The 26,732-nt window shown below is 39.4% G+C and overlaps 1 protein-coding gene across 5 annotated transcripts in view; it reads right to left on the minus strand.

The window, feature by feature from the left end:
• Positions 1–26,732, minus strand: part of RANBP2 (RAN binding protein 2) — a 65,057-nt gene that overhangs the window by 26,985 nt on the left and 11,340 nt on the right. For all 5 annotated transcript variants that reach the window (XM_025261099.3, XM_044925950.2, XM_025261100.3 and 2 more), the window contains exons 2-15: positions 16,802–16,869; positions 15,208–15,319; positions 14,570–14,722; positions 10,581–10,811; positions 10,110–10,255; positions 8,453–8,645; positions 5,698–5,785; positions 3,717–3,926; positions 2,657–2,838; positions 2,381–2,556; positions 2,106–2,229; positions 1,360–1,521; positions 955–1,092; positions 731–877 (exon numbers count right to left, since the gene is read on the minus strand). In XM_025261099.3, the coding sequence (XP_025116884.3) occupies positions 731–877; positions 955–1,092; positions 1,360–1,521; positions 2,106–2,229; positions 2,381–2,556; positions 2,657–2,838; positions 3,717–3,926; positions 5,698–5,785; positions 8,453–8,645; positions 10,110–10,255; positions 10,581–10,811; positions 14,570–14,722; positions 15,208–15,319; positions 16,802–16,869 (2,130 nt within the window). The remainder of the gene's footprint in view (positions 1–730; positions 878–954; positions 1,093–1,359; positions 1,522–2,105; positions 2,230–2,380; positions 2,557–2,656; positions 2,839–3,716; positions 3,927–5,697; positions 5,786–8,452; positions 8,646–10,109; positions 10,256–10,580; positions 10,812–14,569; positions 14,723–15,207; positions 15,320–16,801; positions 16,870–26,732) is intronic.

Consider the following 26,732-nt stretch of genomic DNA (forward strand, 5'->3'; position numbering starts at 1 on the left):
ATACTTCTGTGTGACAAGCACATTGTACTTTATGTAACAACACAAAGAAAATGCTGTGCAATCTAAAGTCTCCTAACCCTCAAGTCCATGCTGTGTCTACCCCTCCTGATGGCGGCAGCAAGGGCAGAGCAATGTTAACTGGGGAGTTTTTCCATGTGAGCAAAGTAAGTCACTGATTCTGAATGAGAGGAGAGGAGAAACACAGATGCTGGCATGCACCAAACATAACCCTAATCCAAGAGCAGCAACATAAACTCATCAATAAAACAGGTGGAAGGTTGAATGTCAGTGAAGTTAATCCCATCACAACAGTCTCAAACTGCTGACAGCCGGGGAAAGGTGGTCACAGGAGACAGTGACGAGGGGAGAAACGTCCGGAAGTCATGAGCAACCACCTGATTTCATTAATATGTTTAACTGCCAAGTCCACACAGAACTAGTATTAGTGGCAACATCTGCTGAATACATCGCCAGGTAACAAAAATAAATGCCAGCCTTTTCTAATTCTCCAACAAGCATTTTTGTAATGTTATAAACCTAAATGTTCACATTTAAACACACACACACACAAACCTAAGGCAAAGTAACACTAATTAAATATTTAAACACCCCACTTCTGTGCATTAATATGGTATCGCTAAGCATTTTAAAAATTACCAAAATATAAAATCAAGGCAAAATTCCTTATCGCCTAGTTATCAATAATAAGAAAATACAATCTGCAACTTACTTTCTTAACTACCGACAGATTTGAATCACAGTCATCTAAAATCTTTATCAGGTAGTCCCTGGTCTTTCTCAGGTAATTTTTGCATTCTTCTTGTTCTTCAGAAGAAAGCACATCATTATCAATGTCTTCTGCTTTTCTGTGAAAAAGCTATATACAAGAGTGTTTTATGAAACAATTATGTTTAAAAAAAAAAACCCTTTAATTTAAAGTACCACACTACTTACCAGTGCAAGATTCCAGTAAGAAGTGACGTTATTAATAGATTCAAAAGCAGCCATAGCATCGTCTATATTTCCATTAACTACATCCAATATAGCGAACGTGATGCGTGCTTCATCTTCGTATTCCCCAACTTCACATGCCTAAACACATTGGGTAACTTTCAGTCAAGCTGCCTCTACCCAGAATATCAAACCCGAATATTTCCCAAGGATTTTGCACGATCTAATGAGATCAGCATCTCAGTGTTCTTCTCTGCCATGTTGCATCTGTGACAGGCAGTGGACTCAGAAAACATGACTACCATTCAATAGTTGGGCAATTAATATAAGCAGTTTCTACTTCCATTTCCTTATTTAAAAACTAGAAGCCCAGACCTCCAGCTAGTTCACGATGGGACTCTCCATTACCTGAATGTCTGCACTATGGAAATGCCTGAACAGAGGGTCAGCAGGCTCAGGGATGCTGCTCTTCTTCTTGATCATCTTCAACAATGGCAAAACCTTTTTCCAGTAATGAACACTTCTGCCTATGTATTCTCGTTGATCATAAAAAGAATTAAGACCACTGCCCTAAAATACAAAGTTAGAAGCACACAAAGAGACACAAATGAACAGATTCAAAAACTCACTTGCAGATGCTCTGAACAACTGGCTAAAATTTCAAATCCTAGGCAAAATAGAATCTCAAAAGTCATATGCTCACCTTTCCAAATTCTAGAATAACTAAGCACTTTACCATCAGCACTCATTGTAGACCCAACTTTGACACACCTCCAACGACACTACCCAATCAGGCAGCCTACTCTTTTTTCCTGAAGTTGCTATACGTGCCACAGAACAGATCTCAAATATTAAGCAAGGTCTATAATGCCCTTACCTATAGAGCCTTGTGCCACCAAACAGGTAAAAAAATCTTCAGGCTGGTAACGTAACAGCTAATACCTGGTAACATTTACTGTGCTAGGCACTGTTTTAAGCACTTACATACAAACTATACTAACCACTTTGTGCCAAGATTGTGAAAATACATTTCACCTGACACAATATGAACACGCTGCTACTGTTTTTAAACAAAAAAACATTCAAGGTCAAGTATGTCATTTAAAAAAATTAAGGTAATGTTCTTACAAACTGCTCCACTTCAGTGAACTCACCGTTTTCTGAAGGCACTTTGCCCAGTGCACAAGCAGAGCAGGCTGAAGGCCAGTTTTTTCCTGGCCTCGTAGAGTGTTTATGTCACGCTGAACTAGAAGTCGCAATTTTGCTGAGGTCCCAGGTCTAAAAAAAGTTGTATTTAATGAAATTGATTTATAAACATGCAGTTCAACACTTACATGTATGTTAATCATCACATGATAATTAAAACTTTACATGAGAATTAAGTCCCTGTGCAGTTAAGTTAAAGGAATTTTTTTTTTTAACTACTTACACTGCTTTTCTATGAATTAGATTACAAACTGCATCCCACCATGCTTTCTGTCTTTCTGTGCAAAGCTGTTTACACACAGGCAGTGGCAAGCACAGAGGCTGATAGAAGCTGCAGTGAGAATTAGACTTTTCCTTTAACTGTAAGTGGCTGGTATATATTACTCCAAGCAGAAATACCTGTTTTATTTACCAAAAAAAAAAAAAGAAAAAAAAATCAATTTAGGGGAAAAAAAATCCCAAAACAGTATTCATGGTATTTATTAAAATCTATGCTTACTTCAAGATCTAAAATACATATTGACTCAGGTGCATTTGTTTCAAGTCTTGAGGTTTCCTGGGGCAAATGATGAAAAAGCTGTTTTAGCCATTTTCGAATTGCAGGTAAGGTAGGCAATGAATCCCACTGTAAGCCAAGCCAGGTGAGGTGTTGAAGACTACCATTATGTGCCCTAATGGCACCTGAAATAAAGCAAAAAAACAAAAAAAACAGCTTGAGGTTTTGGAAATTTTTGTGTGCCATCAGTTTTGCCAACATAAAAAACTGACTCATAGTAATATTAAATGTAACAATGTTATAACTGCTTTTCAGTATCAGAGTACAGGGAAAATCTATAAGCAAAGTCTAGTGTTCTTAATAAAAAGAGTTTTGATGGAAAAAGTTCTTTTGAAGGAAAAAAAGAGCCTCACTAGAACTCAATAAAACAAAATCTACTGACAGAGGTCAAATAAAGAATAGCCATCTGGTAATAAATCTTGAAACAACAGATCTTCCTTTTGGTAAAGAAATATGAAAACAGTGGGCTACCACTACATTAATAAATTAAGAAATTCAATACTAAAGAAGTTTATGGGCTTCCGAAAGCATAAAAGAAGAGCAAGCTTTCTGGTAATACAGCAATTTGCGAGACAAACATGTCCATCAACTTTATCCCAGTAATTATGTTTTTAGGAATTTGTATAGAAAAAAAAATTGAAATGGAGACACCTAAAAATTGTCATCAGTATTTTTAATGTAAGTGAAAAAACTGGAAACAGCTTCCAGATGGAAACTGGCAAGTACATTATAGCTATTTCATTAAAAAGATTGTATTAGCATCAAAATGATACTTAGGAGAGAATTCATGACACCAATCACTTGTACAGAACTATTCAGAAGAAAAGCACCTGCTACCATAACCACTACCAATACCTCATATTACCCTCCCCCCATAAACCCTGAAAGTAATTTAGAATAATATTAAGTCATTATGTCTGGATAATCCCCCTGTTGCTATTATATATCTCCTGGTGTAAAAGGATTAAAATGTAAAGTGTTTCCTTAGGAAGATACCACTTACCAACATCATATCTAGCCAATTCATCAGGATCTGGTTCTTGTACATCAATGCTTCCAATATCATCATTACCAAGGAAAGAGCTATCCTTAGGTAACTGACGAGAAAACAGAGCATCGTACAAAGCTGACTGCCCACTCCTGTTGGCAAAGGATTCTACAACCTCTTTTAAAAAGTCTTGCTTGTCATGACTTAAATTTAGCAGCATATGCCCTGAAAAACAAATTATTTCCATCATTTAAAAGACACAGATTTAAAGTTACATCTCTCAACAGTTTCATTCACTTACCCTAAGGGGAAATAACATGACATTCTCAGAATGAACCCTCCAGCCCCAAAACCACAGCTGGACCCAAAAGGGTGCTGATGTGAAAAATGAATAAACTACAGGCGTCAAAGCATCTGCGTCTATGTGCTAGAGTAAAAGGAAAGGAAAAAAATGTGTGTGAAAAATCCCAAAAGGATTTCCTTTTGGAAAAGTGTGGGATTCAAGTGGCCAAAGGAGAACAGGATCAAGCTCAAATTTTCTGTCCTGATACACCAAATTTCTAAATCTGGCTGGTCAGAATCATCCTTTAAAGAGATTAAAATTTTTCTGTTTCAGTTCTAGACTTCCACTCCCAGAGATTATGATTCCACAGATTTGAACCTATTTTAAAAACACTCCATGGATGAGGTTCTAGTTCACATTCTAGTTCTAGTACACATGGATGTGCCTTGAAAGCACTATGCTAAGTAAATGAAGACAGTGATCCAAAGACCACAGCATGTATGATTCAATATATGAAACGTCCAGAACAGAGAGAGATAAAGAGACAGAAAACTCGCAGCTGCCCAGGACTAGTGGTTTGCAGGGAAATGGGGAGTGACTGCCAATGGGTACCAGGTTTCTTCATGAGGTAATGAAAATATCCTAAAATCATGGTGATGATCACACAACTCTGTGAACATACTAAAAATACCACTAAACTGTACACTTAAAAATGGGTAAATAATATCATTATGTGAATTTTACACAATCAGGCCTGTTTGAAACAAAACAAAACAAAACAAACTTTTTTCCTGTGATTCTGTTGGCCAGTCAGGTTTCATTACTACCAGACAATTATCTCTTTAAAAATTTGCAGAGAGAAGCTCAGCAGGCCCAGATCAAAGACAGTACAACACAGTTCATTTTACAAACTGTGACCCTCTGCAAAGGTAGAAGGGAGATCTGAGAAAAAAAAAAAAACCAAAAGATCGCTTCAAGGACTCAAAGTTTGTCTCCTACAAAGAAGTAAGCTGTGGGACAGAGGAGCCTTGACCAACAGTCTACCTACAGGTCCCAGCTTATAGCTACTCGGATTTAAGATCATTTCCTAACTCTTAATGAAGGCCTTTCAACTTTACATCAAAACTGCCTCTTATAGAAACATTTCCCTACAGAGCCTTCAGTTCACTGTTTGACTCACTGGCTACCTGAACACTTTCAAGTTTGTGCCTTAGGAAAGCCAGAGAGTATAACAGACCTTTGGGATCCAACCCAAATAGTAAGAACTGGGAATAAATCTACAAATTCCAACAACCTAACAGAATGTGAATATACACCTTCTGTCTTTGTTTCTAAGTTGTCAGCTCCTCAAGAGAGAGATCCCTAACTTTTTTACTTTTATCCCCAGTGGCTAGCAAACCAATAACTTATTCTTAGGTCAAGAAGTGCTCTAAAATGTTCTGGATGGAGATTCTAGCAGCTAGATTAAGGATGGGTTAAGGAGTTCCTCCACACAGGAGCAAACAATATTTGTTCCTTTTAAAGAATATTTTTTATCATTTACCATTTTTTATCATTTGTTCTCTCCTCTCTCTCCCTAATTCAATATGGCAAGGAGAAAAAATTCTAACAAATTATCTCCTGGGCAGAGAGAAGACACTATCTAAGATGTGTTCAAAAAGGAAAAAGTTCTTTTTTCTTTTTAAAATAAAATCAGTTAAACGTTACCAGTACCTGATTGGCTCAGACGATCATAGGCCATCATTTCCAGTAGGCTTTGTCCAGCTTCTCCTTTTATTAATTTAGTCTTTGGTCTTGGAATCTAATCATTTTAGAATCAAAAATCTTAATTTAGTGATACATTTCTAATAGTAAATGTTCCTTTCTATTACACTGTACTTTTCTTCAATAATGAATAAACAGCCAACGGTTAAAGAGAGTTGGGAATCCAACTGCAAAACACCGGGAACTGGGGAATTTAGATAATCTAGAAAAGATGCCTACAAAGAGCATGTCTGAGAAATTACTTTCTATTAAGAACATGTTGGAGTTACAGCTGGGGAAACAACATCTGGTTGGAGACCTTTTCTGCCTTGCACAGATAGACCAGGAGCAGCCTGGGAGACGACAGCTCTACACCACCCGGCACTGGAGCCCCCCACATGGAAACACCACACCCTTCCAGAGCACAGACCACCTGAGAGACCAGCAGGGTAACGGGAACAACCTAGACAAGAAAAGGGCTTCAAGTCCTGTCCTATGAAGAAGAGGTGGAAGAACGACAAGTAAACAGAATGGTGAGAAGATGACAGCTACCTTTGAGTATTAAGAAAATTATCTTGTAAAAGAAGGGAACACCAAAAGAAAAAAACCACCACCAATGGGTAGAGGCTTGAGAAATATTTTTACTCCATGTAAAGAAGCACTAAGAACCAAATTATCTAAAAATAAAACAGGCTACCTTGAAAAGCTGCAACTGTCCATCACTGAACATGTTGAGTCCCAGCCAATGAACATTTATCATCCTGAAAGTAACTACACAGATGGTGGGTGCAGTGCCGTTAAACCTCTAGTAATTTTCTTACACTGGGAATGGCAGTATAATTTGATACAACCTCTGTGAGACTGGAAATTTGGCAATAACTCAAAATATTATAAACGCACAGATAGACACTGATCCCGCCATCCATCACTCAAACTCATTCCACCCCAAAATTTTCACATGGGAAATGGCACAAGCTAGTCACTGCAGAATTATTTTGAAGTAGCATAGCAATATCTCGGTTTTAGGGCATTAGTTTAATGAAACCCAAACTATGGTACATCTATAGAATGAAATAATATCCAAGCATCAGAATAAATAACAGTGCTGTACTCAGCCTATGTTTTCTGTGCTGATACGGAAATATTGGAATTCAAAACTCAAAGTGGAGTTTTTACTGAATGGGTATCACTGTCACACCACTGTCAAGCCACTGTTGTAAGTCAGACAATAATAAGTCAGAGACCAAGTGAACTCACTAGAACTACTGCAGTCCCTGATCAAGGGGCTGAAAACCCTACCATTCAAACAGCCTGCAGAATCAATCAGGAGGGAGATGTAGTTTTTACTATTTAAAAAGGTCAAAGTTCAATACAACAAACTAATAAATACAACAAAAAAGAAATAGACTCACAGATACAGAGAACAGAGACTAGTGGTTACTGTTGGGAGGAGGGGGAGGGTATCAGAGTGAAGAGGTGCAAACTACTGTGTATAAAATAAGCTACAAGGGTATAATATACAACACAGGGAATGCAGCCAATATTTTATAACTATGAACAGAGTATAATCTTTAAAAATTGTGAATCATTGTACTACATACCTATAACCTACACAACATTGTACATCAACAATACTTCAATTTTTAAAAGGCCAATGTTTAGAGCAATTGACTGTGTCAACATAAAAATATCCATTTAGAAAATTTAATACATTTCAATGTCCATTAAAGAGAGCTGTTAGCTACTTGATAATTCTTTAAAAATATTAATCATAACAGTTTAGTGTTTATACAGATTAGCAAACTTCATTAACTTCACTACTTTTCACTAATAAATTCCTTATGAACAAAATGCTTCTGCTGAGCTAACAGTAGCACTGTGGACTGCACCTCAACAGGTTTTAAAAGGCCTAAGTATGTTAACTAGAAAAAGCAACAGCCTCCAACAGTCATTTTACAGTGAAACCCTTTTTCTTTCTCTCAAGCAAACGATTATTCTCTAAAGCTAACAATTTCTACAAGCTAGGAATAATCCACTTTTTGGAAGACTGCTCATTTCTTTTCAGATCAGAAATGATGCAAGCTCACTAAGAAAACATTAAAACTGCAAAAATGGATGAGGGGAGGGCAAGAGCCAACATCTCATCATCTAAAAACAAAGGCTCACATTCTGGCATATTCTCTTCATGTCACTTTCTATGCATAAAGTTGTTTCACGTTTCTGAGGATGAATAAGTATACTGCTGTGTAGTAAATACACTGTTAATGTTGTATATATATTAAAAATTAAGTTTCCAATTAACATATTAAAAGTTACAGTAAATAGTCTTCTATCACAGCTTATGCAACCATGCCCCAAAATTGACTTAATGATTAGATTTTCATTCAAGTTATGTGTATCTTTTTGAATCATGTTTTATCCATACTTGAGACTATTTCCTTACAGGTTCCCAGAAATGGTACAGTAAAAGATCAAATTCTTCAAAACGATCTTCCAAACAGTCAAAGCAATGCCAACTGCCACCTGCAATGCATCAGTGTACCTGTCTCACCCACCTCACTAGTACTGTATATTAATAAATCTTGTTATTCTTTCCCCCAAAGTATTTCATTTTAACTTTGTACATATCTCTTCCCATTTTCACCACATACCAGGACATACCCCATGTGAAGTACAATCAAGTCTCACTGAAAGGTCAAGGGCATGCCAGACAGGGAGCGATTACCTGGAAGGCTATGAGATAGCAGAGCGCAGCCAGCTCCGAGAGCGCGCGCCACTGCACGTCACTGTGCTGGCCCATCTTCAGCAGCAGGGACCCAGCGTGCATGTAGAAATGGCCTCTCACTTCCAGGAACGTGGCTGAGAGCGCCTCGTTTCCACCTGCACAAAACTTCACAGACTGAAGAGCGCTATCAAAACTGGAATATTAAAGTATTAAACAGGTGTTAAACTACTACACTGTGAATAATCCGTGTCATTATTTAATCCTAAATAAAACTGAGAAAGGAATTTACTTCAAGCATCACCTTCCACATCTAAATCCCAACAATCCATTCTGTTTTATGAATTACGAATCGAGTGCTTCGTGTTATTCAACATACTTCCTATATTTCAAGCGTTTTTAACCTCCAGAATGTCTTATTCCAAAACATCTTCTTGATCATATGGTTTCATTATTTAATTCAAAGTTGAAATTTCTCAAAATAAACATGCCATTTCACATTATAAGTAAACAACTAAGACACATGCATTATCAAGATGAAAGCTGCTTTTACTATACATTTAACTACAGAGTTAATTATAATTCTTACTATTATTTGTAATCTACGTACTAATCAGTACTTTTTAATCCTAATGGTCCTCAAAATCTTCATTTTCTAAGAAAATCAAAAGCAAACAACAGAAATGTGAAGAATGATTTTGAAGTAGATTATAATAAGAAATCTGAGTAACAGATTATTTCTTCTAGCCTGTGAATTTCTGGAACTTGCAGAGGGTGTCAAGACTCCTCCAAGGGGTATGTGTAGTAGTAGTATCATAGTACTAAGAAATCTTCTTCCTCACCACTTTCTCACGGGACCAAAAGTTTTTAAGTATATAACCATGCCTACTTCCCCCCAACCGTAAATATTTTCTAAAATCATCAGAAAGTTTGATTGAGTCTTTTTGGCTACTCCCTCATACTACCCGTATGAAGACACCAAGTACTTCCTCAAGAAAATGACTTACTCTCCTACACCCCAGTGTAAAGAACTCCCTGCCGTGTGAGATGGGGGAGGAACCATTACTTTTCAGAATAAGAGTGTACACCAAGGAGCAGCAACCTTGTCCATTACAGACCCCATGCTGATGTGGCTCTATGGGCACAGCAGCTCTGCCACAGGGCTTGCCTCTACCACTGCAGTGCTCGAGCACACAGCTGACACAGCAGGAGGTCGGCTGTGTCAGGGGAGCCCCACTCACAAGCAGGCGGTGAGCCTGGTTTAGCCCACAAGCTCTAAATTGACATACAAATCCAAGTGACGTGTCTGTTCAGTGGAATTTATTTTAATCAAATGGAGACACTGGTCCTCAGAATTATGGAGGAGCAACGAGGACATGCATTTTCAGGCTCAACTCTTTGCTAAGCATTCCAAAACTAGACGTTTAATTACAAGAGTAACTTAACCAAGAACAGTAATAGAGTTCTCTAAGAATCAGAGTTTCACAAAACCAATTATAATATAATACTGCCCCAAAAGAAGATTCCTTCTAAGTAGTTCACCATATTATTATCACCTCTGGACATTACAGAAAAAATAATGACATTAAGTTGTTTAGATGAAAGAACACAAACAGACATCTGTAATTTACACTGAAGTGCTCTCTCTAGGTCAGCCTACCTCTCCAGTAATTCTCTGCTCTCCTGCGCATCTCTCATGGACAGCGTGAGAAGCATCAGGTTAGCATAGGCTACAAGTAAGTCCTGACTGGTTGCTCGCCAGTTACTTTTATCAGATTCCAAACACTGTGAAGATTCCAGGTATTCCTGTTGTGCAAAAAGAACTCTAAGTTACAAAACTGTATCATGTGTTACAAAACTGAGTGTTTTACGACTACAAACCCCTTTGCCCATTCACAGGCTGAAAAACCATGTTGGTTTTAGATTAGCCTACAAAAACACCAAAAAATACACAAACATATTTCTCATTATCTATCTCTTGAATCCACTAATTATAAATTGAAATCATCCTGGTAAAATCAGCTCATTTCACAGCTGCTACACATAAACGAAAGAGACTTAGGTCATGGAGGGCAGTGGTTAAATACAAAGGGAAATATGGTAATTGTGAGACCCAACAGCCCTTACCTACCTTAAGGGTCTGTACTACACAGGAATTCCACTCTAAACTTGACCGCAGAGCTGTGTTCCTCTCTGCCTGGTGGCAGTGGGCCACAGCATCCCTCAGCCTGCTGTTGGAGCGATACAGCTCCACCAGTCGGATGTTCACGTGGACATCATCAGGCCTTGCATAAAGTTCTGACTGAATTAAGTCGAAAAGTTTATTCCATCCATCTTCACCTTTACAATCTAAAAGCTGTTCCTATTTATAAAGAACCATTAATTAGAGAAACATCTGTGCAATTTTAAAAACATCATGGTAATCCTATGAGCACCATCCCACTGTGTCTGGCTTTAGTCAATTCCCACCCTACATACCTCATTAGTGCCCTTAGTCATTTCCAGAAGCTCAACCTCCAGAAAATACATGGAGAGAAACATCTGGGATTACACAGCTGCAGGAGGGCCTGGACTCAGCTCAGAACATCCCTGCATACCTGTCACGACCAGAAGGGACCTTCGCACCCACATGTCCTCACCCTCCATGTGCTCTGGATCTCCCTAAGACTGCTCAGTCCCCGCTCCCACTTCTCCCACTGTGGAGCTCCTACTGTGCCACCATCTTCTTGGTCTTCACCTTCCCCCTTACTGAACGAGAGTCCCATTCCAAGACAGCTGCCATCACTTATCCGCTAGACTATGTACAGGTGGAGGAGGTGGTGACCGACTCACTCCCAGTGTCATCACCTGATCATGCCCCTCCTCCCCCAAACCTGTTTATAACATTTTACTAAAGGATGTGCTATCTGGCCATGCCTCCCACTCCTTATCAGCACCTGGAACAGAACTTTGTTCATCCCTGCTGCTGCTAAGTCACTTCAGTCGTGTCCAACTCTGTGCGACCCCATGGACGGCAGCCCACCAGGTTCCCCCGTCCATGGGATTCTCCAGGCAAGAACACTGGAGTGGGTTGCCATTTCCTTCTCCAATGCATGAAAGTGAAAAGTGAAAATGAAGTCGCTCAGTCGTGTCTGACTCTTAGCGACCCCATGGTCTGCAGCGTACTAGGCTCCTCCATCCATGGGATTTTCCAGGCAAGAGTACTGGAGTGGGGTGCCACTGCCTTCTCCATCGTTCATCCCTAAGATAGACCATGAACCTTCGTTCATCCCTAAGATACATCACTACCAGCAGCACAAGACACAGGACAGCCTGGCCACCCTGCTGTTTAACAGCTTCACCTTCACCACTCCACACCAGCCCCAGCCATCCATGTGGCAAAATCTGTACTCTGAACAAATCACTCAGACCACAACACCCTCTCATTTTCTCACCTCCCTGGGGCTAGCACAGCCTCACTGCCACATCTCCTGCCTCTACCGCATGAAAAGGTCCTTTTAATTTTCCATAAAACACACACATACACTTTCCTTCCCTGTCAAGCTAAAACACCCGAGTCTCGCATCCAATCACTCCCTACTTACAGATAAAGCCCTCAGCTAGCTCTCTCTGCCCCTCCTGGAAGCCCCCTTCCCTGCAGTCTCCACCCCTGTGCACTAACAGATGAGCATGTGTAGGGCATCTGGGAGCATGGGGAATTATGACCAGGCCAACTGATCCACCTTCATAATCTCAAACCACCAGACTGGCAATGCCTAGAAAAAAGTCCTAGTTTACTTCTAAAGACTCATTTTCTCCACTCCCTGAAGAGTTTACTTCGTACTCCTCTTTCCTCTGACCCTCTCTTTAGGATCTCCACTCATCCTCCACGGAGAAAATGGAAGCCATGGCCTGTAAGCTCCACTTCCCCTTCCTGCACTCTCCTCCCGCCCACCGCCCAGTGGACCTCGATCCTCATCAGTCTCCTCCTGGACCAGTTCCATAAACTTACACCTGGTCTGTAACTGCAAAGAACCCCTAGACATCAATTACATGTTTGAAATTAGGTAAAAGATCAGCCCCATTACAGATGTTTTTCAAAAACTACTCTCAAACCCCAAAGAAAGCCTTTCTATCAATGATATTTTTGTTCATTAAAGAAGTGCCAAAAAACTATTTATTTTAAGTAAGTCTCAACTTCTAGGAGAAACAGAATTACTCTGCTTAATAGTTACAAATTTCATGGATTTCTAGTCCAAAAGTTCCAGGAAAAAAATCTGACATAAGATTTATTAGTTTTAGACAACAGTATTTTTAAAGTCATTAAAGAAAATCAGGATGCTTCACAAACAATTAAACTTTTGTTACACTGCAAGAAAATAATCCTCTCCCCATTATACACATAGCCCATAACATCACTGTCACCAGACGGAATGGACTCTTGTAGCCAATGAAGAAAGTCATGACCAGTGAAAAATTATGTTTGAGGCATAAAACAAAGATACTAATAAGGCAAAGAAATCTGCATTATGAAACAACATTTTGGATTAATACTTAAAACCCAGGTGCTTATCACAGGGAGAAAAAAAAAATAATGTTACTAGTATTTATCTCCATGGCTTTTAAAGACATTTTTTATTTAAAAATCTGTACACAATTGTTTATACCTGATATGTAATAGCTAAAAATTGGAAACACAGAATTTCCCCCCAAAGTAAATGGTTCACTGGTGGAACACACCCGTATGAGTATATACCACTCGGCAAAAAGGAAGGAACCTATCCTGACACACACAACTTGAAAGGTCTCAAGGGCACCATGCAGAATGAAGAGCCAACTGCAAAAGGTCACATGATGCCTGCTTCTATCATATGACATTTTTTAGTTACAAATTATAAAGACAGAGAACAAATTACCAGTTGGCAGAAGCTAAGGATGATGGGAAGGAGAGGTAGATGTGACCACAGAAATGGAGGCGTGAAAGACACCCCCATGGTGATGCAGTGCTGGATACGCATGTCTACACGTGACGGGTGGAACAAGGACTACACGTGTACTGCACCCATGCCAAACCCTGCGGTGACTGTTCGACAGTCACACCAAGATGGAACCACCATTGAACCATTTACTTTTGGGGGAAATTCTGTGTTTCTGTTTGGATGGAGCACACTCAGGACCTTTCTGTACAACCTCTCCAACTTCCTGAGAAAAATCTCTAATTATTTCAATAAAAAACATTAAAAAAATTCTATTGGAAACATTTATAAATGAGGGATGGGGGTCCTTTTAAAAACAATATATATGAGAATTCCTGAAAGTCCAGTGGTTAGGACTCAGTGCTCTTCCTGCAGGGGCCCTGGTTTCAATCCCTGGTTGGGGAACCAAGACTGAATAAGCTGCATGGCAGGGGGAACCAACAGACAATTAAAATTACAGTTAAAATTCTGTTTGTCTAGCACATTTTGGAAAGTCTTTCTCCAAAAAGTCTCCTAGTAAACTATATTTCACTCAGTAAAGAATAACATGCAGAGCCAGTTAATACATTAGCAACACATTTCTATCACTTTTAGTAGTCATCTATAACACACTAGAGAAACTTTTAACTTTTGCTTGAAAACCTCACTATCCTGTAACACAGTCCTTCCCAAATTTATATAATGGTTCTTTGAAACTGTCACCTTCTGGGTAATTTTCACCCAATGAAGTGAAAGTTTTATAATAGACAGAGCTCAATTTATAATAATTCTCAGCTCCACCATCTACTAATAGCTAAGGAACAGTAAAATCCCTAAAACAGTAATCACTGTGAAGGTAGATGAGATGCCACTTGGAAAGCAAACTGGTTGCTAGTGAAACAACACACTGTGACGCCTCATACACTGTGGAATGGCCATCACCTCCACAGCGACAACTACTCTGCTCACGCACACTGCAGTGCTACTGCCGACGGTCACAGCTCTTATGTCACACCCCCAGACTTACATACAACTAGAGGTCTATTCCCCTAGGATGCCCCCTCACCTCCACACACACCAGTTTACAGCTTACTACTTAAGTCATTTAAATTCCAAGTACCAGCAATAGCTGTGTCTTTTTCTCTGACTGCTTTTATTATATGCTTTGTTTTCTTTAGTTTTTTACCTTTAGTTTATAAATTGCAGGACTTCCTGGAAAAAGTTTAGCTGCTCGTTCAACCCAGTATTTAGCTCTTCCATCAGTAACATCATTTTTACAGAGCAATTCTGCAATCTTCAACACAAGATCTTTCTGTGTTGGGTTTAATTCCACTGAACGCTGATACCAAAAACAATTAAGAAATTAGTAGGATTCCTCAAGTCTGTACACTCATACACAAAATTTAAAAACTTAACAAGTACTCCATTACAAACTCTATTTCTAAAGGACAACAGGTTATTTCAAAGTTGTTAAAATTAAACTGTCTGCAAGTTTTTAGAAAATGAGTAAAAATTTTTTTATTTGGTAAATGCAAAAAAGAAAAGGAAGGAGGGGAGGAAAGGAACCATGCTTTTCTCACCATGGTAAACTTAAAATTTACAAGTATTAATAATCTTTTCCAAGTGCTAACCTCTCCATAACAAAATACAGCACTCTTTGGGCCAAATATTTTAAAATCTGTTTCAAGCTGTTTTGCTTAATAGTATGATGATATGAGTGCTTGTTTTCAAGACATCCATAAAACATACCTGAATTATTTACTACATAAATTAACCTGGACATTATGAGTGTGGTTATGTTCTAACCTTACACAGTTTATTTACCTTGTAACATTCAACAGCTTTCTCTATGTTTTCCTCCACTTCGTAAAGAAGACCGAGAAATCTGTGAGCTTTGGGATCCCTTTCTTGCACATTAATATATGTAGATATATATCTGTTCAGAAATAATAATATAAAAACAATCTTTAAAATACCACATTTAGAACTGTGTTTAAATGCAGAGAGAATATCTTACGCTAAGCAACCACTAAAATAATTTCTACTGTTTTCTGCTGAACATCACTATTTACTTAGAGCAGAGTATGCAGACAATTCAGAAGCATCCATAGGAAGAAACAGATAGCACCTAGACACACACACACACACACACACACACACAGTCGACAGCACCTAGACACAAAGTCGATAGCACCTATACACACACATGCACAAAGTTGATAGCACCTAGACACACACACGCACAAAGTTGATAGCACCTAGACACACACACAAAGTCAATAGCACCACCTACACACACAGTCGACAGCACCTAGATATATACACACACACAGAGCTGAAAGCACCTAGACACAAACACACAGTAAAGAGCACCTATACACACACATAAACAGTCGACAGCATCTAGATACACACACACACAAAGTCAAGGACACACTCACTCTATCATTAAACACTACATTCACCAAAAGTTTTCCTCAGTGCTACCCACTCATAAGAAATGAACATGTAAGTTACCTTTTTTTTCTATTACACTTTGGTAAAGCACTAAAAAGTTTTGCAGAGAAATTACAAAGTGATTACAGTAAATCTTTAAGTTATCATAATGCAAAATACTAAAGAGCACTAATTCCCGAACAACCACTAAGATAATCTGTTCATCTTTTAAACAATAACATCTAAGGGGACTGCACAGGAGTCACTCAGTACACCACCAAATGCAGATGACTTGATTATAAACAAGCGTCTTCTAGGCCCAGTGCACGTTATCACAGGAAGAATCAGACCAAAGATCAACACTGAAGGAAAAAGTGTCATTTTATAAAGTAAGGAACTACAGCTGTTAGGTCAATAAAGGTGCTAACATTTTCTTAACAAAATTTTCATCTTCCCATCAATGCCTTCAATAGCCTACCTTCCTCTTAATTTCCAGCTTTAAGCTACTGAAAATCAGGAGATCAGATCACCAACCTTCTTGGCCTTGGAGGATCACTCACTAGTAGTCAACTAAAGTTATCTCTGACACAAGCTATTCTCCCACCCAGGAATTGGTTTAGGCTTGTACTCACTGCTATTTTCTAGCTGATGAAAGTAGCAGATTGCTAACCAGAAAGAAATTAAGATGTAAGCATGGTTCCCTTTTATTCTAACCCAGAACAATCTCTAGAGAAAGTTTAATGCCAGATGATTTCTTGCCTGAGGTAAGGACAAGCAGTTAAGCATGTAGAAAGCATCATTCTAGACTCAATCTTCACATAATCCACTCTTGTCCTCACCATCAATCTGAGGGATGAATCCCTCATTTCCAGGACATACTTAGGAAGAACTGCTAAAACACCCATTTTTATCCATTTCAAAGAAGAACATAAGAAAAGGCCCTGGTTTTAGACTTAAGGCAAGTTGACAGTTTGGTACTTACTTTTTAGCAAGATCATATTCTTTAGCTTCGTAATACAGCTTTGCAAAATAGAATCCTTTCATTGACTTCTAAAAAAAAAATTTAAGAATTATTTTATTCTTCAAATTTCAAATTTTGCATGTTTTTCACAAGAACTAAAATCTGTTGTAACAATGTTAACACCCACTCAGTATTCTTGACTGAAAAAAATCCCATGGACAGAAGAGCTGGTGGGCTACAGTTCATGGGGTCACAAAGAGTTGGACAAGACTGAGCATACAAGCAACCTCGCACTTAAAAGGTAAAAACTGCCTGTAGAAATGCATACATATTTTAAATCATGAAACTACATCTAATTCTCATGAAACAACAAACAAATTTAAGAAAAACAAGATGACATCAGAAATTAAGAATTTATATATCAGCAAGAAACCCTAGGAACTGTGTGGTTTCCTCTCACTTTACAGATAAGTAAACAGACAGAGCCCGCTTTCCTGGCGGAGAAGAAGTACACCAGAAAGAGACCTCACTGCTCCTGCCATACGCACACCTTTATGCGGGAAGAGTAACAAAGTTCTGCAGAGCCACTGAGGCACTGGGGCTTCCGGGTCCCGTTACTGACCTCTGCACAGACCATTATCTTACACTTAAGGAGTTAGAGAGGCAGAAATAAAATCTGCCTCTCCTGGTATTAATTCTCCTGGTAATAATCCAAGTCCACACCCTGGTTCTTTTATGTCTACAGTCTCTGAAGTCTAGAATGCTGGAGCACACCAGATGATGTCATATATACATGATAAAAGTACAGAGCATCAAACACCTTATTTTGAAAATGACAGGACACAGAAAAATAAAAATCAATGTATTATGTAAAAAAAGCAATGCTTTCATTTACTGATTTTATTTCTAAAAAGTATGGATGTTAGATGTTGCTGTGCTTACTAGTCTCCAGGCACCATTCTGAGTGCTGGGGAATCGGCAGTAAACAAAGTCTGTCTTCAAGCAGGAAGCCTGCACTTCAGGAAGGGTGACAAGCAGACAGTAATCTCCATGGAGGCAGGACAGAATGCTCTTACAGCACCTCATCAGTTCTCTACAGAACACCTCATTTTGACAAAGCTACAATCAGTACTTGTCCCACAAAGCACAGGCACCCTAATAGTGCCTATCTAGCTGGGAGTTTCTCCTCCCTTAGCTGGTGAGGGTGGAGGTGCACAGACAAGGCATCACATAATTTATACAATGGGACAGAGACAAGCTTGTGTGGGAAGGTCTTGGGAAGGGGGACACTTGACTAGAAACCTGATTAATGTGCAGAGGTGGTTACCTGGGGCAGGTGAACTGCAAAAATTTAACACCGCTCCACTGTTTACTATGAAGTATTTCCATTTTCTCCTTTTTATGAACTCTCTTCTTTTATGAACAGAATACACTCCTGAATGGCACCCATATTCCTGAAACACTCTTCTCATGTCTTCAACGAACACAGGTTCTCCTCACTTCATTTCTACCATGGTGGTCATTTCCTCTCCAACTCCTCTTCTCTCTCAGGGTGTCTCATCTGGGACATAATCCATCTCACCGAGGACTACCCTGACTCTCAGATATGTGTCTTTGATTCTCCTGAGCTCTAAACTTATGTGCAAATGATCAAGATGTGTTAGTTCTACCTTCTGGGTTACCTCAACTCACGTTTTTCTACATCTCTAATGCTACTGTCAAAGTCCAAGACTGCTATCACGTCTCTGTGGGATGACTGAAATGGCTATTCCTGTCTCCCTCTCAAAGTTAATTTGTCAAAACATAACACAAACGACACTGTGTATTTACAACTGTAAATCCTTTTTTTGTCTTCCATTACACTTTGAAAATATCCCTATTTCTCACCAAAGACTAGCATGACATGGCATCTGCCTAGCTCTCCAACTTTACCTTGTCCGCTCCATGCATGCTATGGTCTAAAACCAGTGACTAAAATCAGAATGCAACTCTCCAACTGGGGCAGTCCTGAGGAGTCTGTTTAATTTAAACAAAGGCAACAGTAGGTACTGATATGATATGGTTTCTGCCCAGTACATTCCATGTCAGAGTGAAGAAATTCAATGAAGTTAAATAAATGGCACAGTAACTATGATTCTCTTAAGCCAATGCTTCGTCATCGAATCAGAGACATGTATGAATTCATGACCAAGATTCTCACTAACCTAGTCAAAGGACAGCCAGGGGAAAGTGAGTCTGAGGATCAGCTGAGGAAGAGCACCCAGTAGGGTGTGTGTGGCTCATGTCTGGTACAGGAACAGATATGAAAAGCAGAGCGAGTGGAGGGCCCCCGGGGCCTCTCACTTCCCCTGTACACCATGGGCGGTTAGGTCCAGTACACCTATCGGAGCATCACACAAGTATATCTTAAACCAAGCTGAGTAGAGAGTGAAATTCCAGTGAAGCAAACAGGAAAAACTCATTTTACCTAGATTTTCACTAGGATTAAAGACCCTGAAAGTGGGTTCTCCCAATCCTTTTCATCTTTTTAGTTTTAAGCCGAGGTTATCAGAAAAGTTACCGTACTGGCTTTAGGCAGTCAAACATTGAAAGAACTCACCTTTGGTCATGTCTTGCTGATGTCATGTCTTGATCCTTGTAGAGAACTACCATTGGATCATTCACTCAGTAACATAACTGCATTTACATCTGCACTCAATGTAAACTGGGTTTAGACCTTCACGAGATAGGTTGGTTCTACTCTAATGATAATGGTTGTTTCCTTAACAAGCCTCCTCAGAACAAGAGGAACCATGGTTCAGACAATGGGGGCATGAGTTTGCCTGAGGAGCAACCTAGTCAAACAGAACATCAGTGAGGTTCTGACTGAATGCTTCTAAGAATCCCATCTAGGCAGGACAACAGAGTCACAACAGGTGGTGTTTCAGATGGCAATGAAGCTATGAAGAGACAAGAAGAAAACTTAAACCAATCTGAAAAGGCTACATTTTTAGGATTCCAACTACATTACATTTTGGAAAAGGCAAAACTACGTAGACAGTAAAAACATTAGTGGTAGCCTGGGCCTGCAGGGAAAAAGGTATGAACAGCAAAACACAGAGGATCTTTAGGGCAGCGAAGCTACTATGTATGACACAATAACAATGAATACCTGTCCTTATACATTTGTCAAAACCCAGGACTGTACACTACCAAGAGTGAGCCCTAAGGTAAACCATGGGCTTCGGATGAAAATATTGTAAGTTCATCAACTGTAACAAGTGTTCTATTCTGTGGGAAATGCTGACACTGGGGCAGGCAGGACGAATGTGGGAAAACTACCTTCATTACAGTTTTGCTCTGAGCCTAGAACTGTTCTAAGTCTACTAAAAAAAATTTAACTCTAATTTTCCACAAATTTTCCTCAGTAAAATGAACCAAGAACACATTAAAACTATTATATACCATAATCAACAGGGATTTTTGTCCCAGGAATGCAAGGTTGATTTCATACAAGACAATGAGTTAACTAATACATCACATTAAAAGAAAAAAGGAAATACACTGCAAGACCATGTCAAGTGCCATCAAAAGAAAAACAGTATGTGACTAAATCCAACATTTATTCATGATAAAAAATTCTCAGAAAACTGATTCTCTCAGAAAGCAAAGAATATCCTCAACATGATAAAGGTCATTAATGAAAAGCTTACAGCTAACACCATGCTCAGGGCTTTCCAGGTGGTGCCAGTGGTAAAGAATCTGCCTGCCAAGCAGGAGATGCAAGTTCAATACCTGGGTTGGGAAGATCCACTGAAGAAAGAAATGGCAACCCACTACAGTATCCTTGCCTGGGAAATCCCATGGACAGAGGGATTTCTGGCAGGCTACAGTCCATAGGGTCACAAAAGAGTCAGACATGACTTAGCGACTAAACAACACCAATACAAACACTACACTCAAGGATGAAAGATTAAATAAAGGCTTTCCCCTTAAGATCAGGAATGGCTTTCAGCGCTTCTATTCAACGCTGAGTTGGAAGTTTTAATCAGAACAATTTCAGACAGAAAAGAAATTACAACAACAAAAAAAACTGAATTGAAAGGAAGTAGCAAAACTACCAATATCTATAGATGATGCAATCCTATATAAAGCCCCCAAAAATTCACAAGAAAACTACTATAGCTAAAAAGCTAATCCAGCAACACTGCAGGACACAAGATTAGCACACAACAGTCAGCTGTGCTGAACAAGCAGAAGAGTGAACTGATAAAGCAATTCCAGTCACAAAAGCTTATGAAAGAATCAAATACCTGGGAGTAAAGTTACCCAAGGAGGCAAAAAACCTGTATGCTGATAAATTTAAAACACTGCTGAAAGGAATTAAAGACCTAAATAAATGGAAAGGTGTGTTCATGAATAGGATGACCTAATATAACCAATGGGTGAATACCACTCAAAGGAGTCGACAGATTCAGCGCAATCTCATGAGAATTCCAACAGCCTTTTCTGAAGAAATAGAAGGGTCAATCCTCAAATTCAATGGTATTGTAAGAGGCCCCAAACACACTCTTGAAATAGAATAAAGCTGAAAGACATACCACTTCCCCAATGCAAAACTTACTACAAGAATACAGCAATCAAAACAACATGCCACTGATCTAAGGAGAGACATATAACCAACTAAACAAAACTGAGAGTTCAGAAACAAACCCATAAAACTATGGATAATTAATTTCTGACAAGCATGCCAAGTCTATTCAATGGAAAGAAAACAGTCTCTTCAATAGACGGTGATGATACAATTGATTTTCCACGTGCAAAAGAATGAAACTGCACCCTCTTCCTCACACCATGTATACAAACTAACTCAAAATGGGTCAACATTAAGAACTAAAATCCATAAAACTCTCAGAAGAAAACATAGGGTTAAATCCTCATTAGCTCAAATTTGGCAATGTACTCTTAGATACAACACCAAAAACGTAAGACACAACAGGTAAAATGAGATTCATTAAAATTAAAAACATTTTGCATCAACTGACGATCCAAAAAAAAGTGAAAGGACAACTTATAGAATGAGAAAAAACATTTGGAAATTACATCCAAAATATATAAAGTATTTCTACAACTCAATAACAGACAAATATTCAATTCAAAAGCCCAAAGCAAAGGGCTTAGGTAGCTACTGCACTAAGGAAGATATACAAATGACCAATAAGCCATGAAAAGATGTTCAACATTATTAGTAATCAGGAAAATGCACATCAAAGCCACAATAAAAAACCACCACCAGGATAGCTATAATTTAAAAAAAAAAAAAACCACACAAAAAAACACGTATAGAAATTGAAATCCTCTTACACCGCTGCTGGAGATATAAAATGGTGCAGCCACTATGGAAAACACTTTGCAATTTATCTAAAGCTAAACCCAGATTACAACCCAGCAATTCTACTCATAGATACAAATTCAAGAGTTAAAAACAAAATCTCAAATAGATATCTGCACACCCATGTCCACAGCAGCATTACCCACAATAGCCAAAAGGCAGAAACAACTCAAGTGTCCTTCAACAGATAAAAGGATAAACAAAATTGTGGTCTATACAGACAACAGATTAATGTAAGTGGCTCAGATCACACGCTTGTTATTGCAAAATTCAGACTTAAATTGGAGAAGGAAAAACCACGAGGCCTTTCAGATCAGATCAGATCAGTCCCTCAGTCGTGTCCAACTCTTTGCGACCCCATGAATCGCAGCACGCCAGGCCTCCCTGTCCATCACCAACTCCCGGAGTTCACTCAGACTCATGCCCATCGAGTTGGTGATGCCATCCAGCCATCTCATCCTCTGTCGTCCCCTTCTCCTCCTGCCCCCAATCCCTCCCAGCATCAGAGTCTTTTCCAATGAGTCAGCTCTTCGCATGAGGTGGCCAAAGGACTGGAGTTTCAGCTTTAGCATCATTCCTTCCAAAGAAATCCCAGGGCTGATCTCCTTGAGAATGGACTGGTTGGATCTCCTTGCAGTCCAAGGGACTCCCAAGAGTCTTCTCCAACACCACACTTCAAAAGCATCAATTCTTCAGTGCTCAGCCTTCTTCACAGTCCAACTCTCACATCCATACATGACCACAGGAAAAACCATAGCCTTGAGTAGACGGACCTATGTTGGCAAAGTAATGTCTCTGCTTTTGAATATGCTATCTAGGTTGGTCATAACTTTCCTTCCAAGGAGTAAGCGTCTTTTAATTTCATGGCTGCAGTCACCATCTGCAGTGATTTTGGAGCCCAGAAAAATAAAGTCTGACATTGTTTCCACTGTTTCCCATGAAGTGATGGGACCGGAAGCCATGATCTTCGTTTTCTGAATGTTGAGCTTTAAGCCAACTTTTTCACTCTCCACTTTCACCTTCATCAAGAGGCTTTTGAGTTTCTCCTCACTTTCTGCCTTAAGGGTGGTATCATCTGCATATCTGAGGTTATTGATATTTCTCCTGGCAATCTTGATTCCAGCTTGTGTTTCTTCCAGTCCAGCGTTTCTCATGATGTACTCTGCATACAAGTTTATAAATAAACAGGGTGACAATATACAGCCTTGACGAACTCCTTTTCCTATTTGGAACCAGTCTGTTGTTCCATGTCCAGTTCTAACTGTTGCTTCCTGACCTGCATACAGATTTCTCAAGAGGCAGATCAGGTCGGTCTGGTATTCCCATCTCTTTCAGAATTTTCCACAGTTTATTGTGATCCACACAGTCAAAGGCTTTGGCATAGTCAATGAAGCAGAAATAGATGTTTTTCTGGAACTTTCTTGCTTTTTCCATGATCCAGCAGATGTTGGCAATTTGATCTCTGGTTCCTCTGCCTTTTCTAAAACCAGCTTGAACATCAGGAAGTTCACGGTTCACATATTGCTGAAGCCTGGGTTGGAGAATTTTAAGCATTACTTAACTAGCGTGTGAGATGAGTGCAATTGTGCAGTAGTTTGAGCATTCTTTGGCATTGCCTTTCTTTGGGATTGGAATGAAAACTGACCTTTTTCAGTCCTGTGGCCACTGCTGAGTTTTCCAAATTTGCTGGCATATTGAGTGCAGCACTTTCACAGCATCATCTTTCAGGATTTGGAATAGCTCAACTGGAATTCTACCACCAGATTAGATATTCTAATAGATAATCAGAATATCTATTCTATTCTAACTCAATGAAACTAAGCCATGCCCGTGGGGCAACTCAAGACGGGCGGGTCATGGTGGAGAGGTATGACAGAATGTGGTCCACTGGAGAAGGGAATGGCAAACCACTTCAGTATTCTTGCCTTGAGAACCCCATGAACAGTATGAAAAGGCAAAATGATAGGATACTGAAAGAGAAACTCCCCAGGTCAGTAGGTGCCCAATATGCTACTGGAGATCAGTGGAGAAATAACTCCAGAAAGAATGAAGGGATGGAGCCAAAGCAAAAAGAATACCCAGCTGTGGATGTGACTGGTGATAGAAGCAAGGTCCGATGCTGTAAAGAGCAATATTGCATAGGAACCTGGAATGTCAGGTCTATGAATCAAGGCAAATTGGAAGTGGTCAAACAAGAGATGGCAAGAGTGAACATCGACATTCTAGGAATCAGCGAACTCAAATGGACTGGAATGGGTGAATTTAACTCAGATGACCATTATATCTACTACTGTGGGCAGGAATCCCTCAGAAGAAATGGAGTAGCCATCATGGTCAACAAAAGAGTCCAAAATGCAGTACTTGGAAGCAATCTCAAAAATGACAGAATGATCTCTGTTCATTTCCAAGGCAAACCATTCAACATCACAGTATTCCAAGTCTATGCCCCAACCAGTAATGCTGAAGAAGCTGAAGTTGAACGGTTCTATGAAGACCTACAAGACCTTTTAGAACTAACTCCCAAAAAAGATGTCCTTTTCATTATAGGGGACTGGCCTGCAAAAGTAGGAAGTCAAGACACACCTGAAGTAACAGGCAAATCTGGCCCTGGAATACGGAATGAAGCAGGGCAAAGAATAATAAGAGTTTTGCCAAGAAAATGCACTATCATAACAAACACCCTCTTCCAACAACACAAGAGAAGACTCTACACATGGACATCACCAGATGGTCAACACCGAAATCAGACTGATTATATTCTTTGCAGCCAAAGATGAAGAAGCTCTATACAGTCAACAAAAACAAGACCAGGAGCTGACTGTGGCTCAGACCATGAACTCCTTATTGCCAAATTCAGACTAAAATTGAAGAAAGTTGGGAAAACCACTAGACCACTCAGGTATGACCTAAATCAAATCCCTTATGATTATACAGTGGAAGTGAGAAATAGATTTAAGGGCCTAGATAGATAGAGTGCCTGATGAGCTATGGAATGAGGTTCGTGACATTGTACAAGAGACAGGGATTGAGACCATCCCCATGGAAAAGAAATGCAAAAAAGCAAAATGGCTGTCTGGGGAAGACTTACAAATAGCTGTGAAAAGAAGAGAAGCGAAAAGCAAAGGAGAAAAGGAAAGATAGAAACATCTGAATGCAGAGTTCCAAAGAGTAGCAAGAAAAGATAAGAAAGCCTTCCTCAGCGATCAATGCAATGAAATAGAGGAAAACAACAGAAGGGGAAAAACTAGAGATCTCTTCAAGAAAATAGGAGATACCAAAGGAACATTTCATGCAAAGATGGGCTCGATAAAGGACAGAAATGGTATGGACCTAACAGAAGCAGAAGATATTAAGAAGAGATGGCAAGAATACACAGAAGAACTGTACAAAAAAGATCTTCACAACCCAGATAATCACGATGGTGTGATCACTGACCTAGAGCCAGACATCCTGGAATGTGAAGTCAAGTGGGCCTTAGAAAGCATCACTACAAACAAAGCTAGTGGAGGTGATAGAATTCCAGTTGAGCTATTCCAAATCCTGAAAGGCCTTTCAGGTAGGACCAAAATCAAATCCCTTACGATTATACAGTAGAAGCGACAAACCGAGTAAAAAAAAAAAGTGACAGATTCAAGGGATTAGTTCTGATAGTGTGTCTGAAGAACTATGTATGGAGGTTCATAACACTGAACAAGTCAGTGATCAAAACCATCCCCAAGAAAAAGAATGCAACAAGGCAAAATCGCTGTTTTGAGGAGGCCTTACAAATAGCTGAGAAAAGAATAGAAGCGAAAAGCAGAGAAAAGGAAAGATATACCCATCTGAATGCAGAGTTCCAAAGAAAAGCAAGGAGAGATAAGAAAGCCTTCCTCAGTGATTAATGCAAAGAAACAGAGGAAAACAACAGAATGGGAAAGACTAGAGATCTCTTCAAGAAAATTAGAGATATCAAGGGAACATTTCATGCAAAGTAGAGCACAATAAAGGACAGACACAGTATGGATCTAACAGAAGCATACAGTATTAAGAAGAGCTGGCAAGAATACACGGAACTATACAAAAAAATCTTTCCCTGATGCTGGGAAAGATTGAGGGCAGAAGGAGAAGGGGACAACAGAGCATGAGATGGCTGGATGGCATCACCGACTCAATGGACATGGGTTTGGGTAGACTTCAGCAGTTGGTGATGGACAGGGAAGCTTGGCATGCTGCGGTTTATGAGATTGCAATGAGTTGGACACGACTGAGCAACTGAACTGAACTGATAGAAAAAAAAGATCTTAATGACCCAGATAACCACAATGGTGTGATCACTAACCTAGAGTCAGACATCCTGGAATGTGAAGTCAAGTGGGCCTTAAGAACTATTACGATGAACAAAGCTACTGCAGGTGACGGAAATACAGATGAGCTATTTCAAATCCTAAAAGATGATGCTGTGAAAGTTCTGGACTCAATATGACAGCAAATTTGGAAAACTCAGGAGTGGCCACAGGACTGGAAAAGATTAGTTTGCATTCCAATCCCAAAGAAAGGCAATGACAAAGAATGCTCAAACTACAGCACAATTGCGCTCATCAC

Source organism: Bubalus bubalis, chromosome 12, assembly GCF_019923935.1.
Source record: "Bubalus bubalis isolate 160015118507 breed Murrah chromosome 12, NDDB_SH_1, whole genome shotgun sequence".
Lineage (NCBI taxonomy): Eukaryota > Metazoa > Chordata > Mammalia > Artiodactyla > Bovidae > Bubalus > Bubalus bubalis.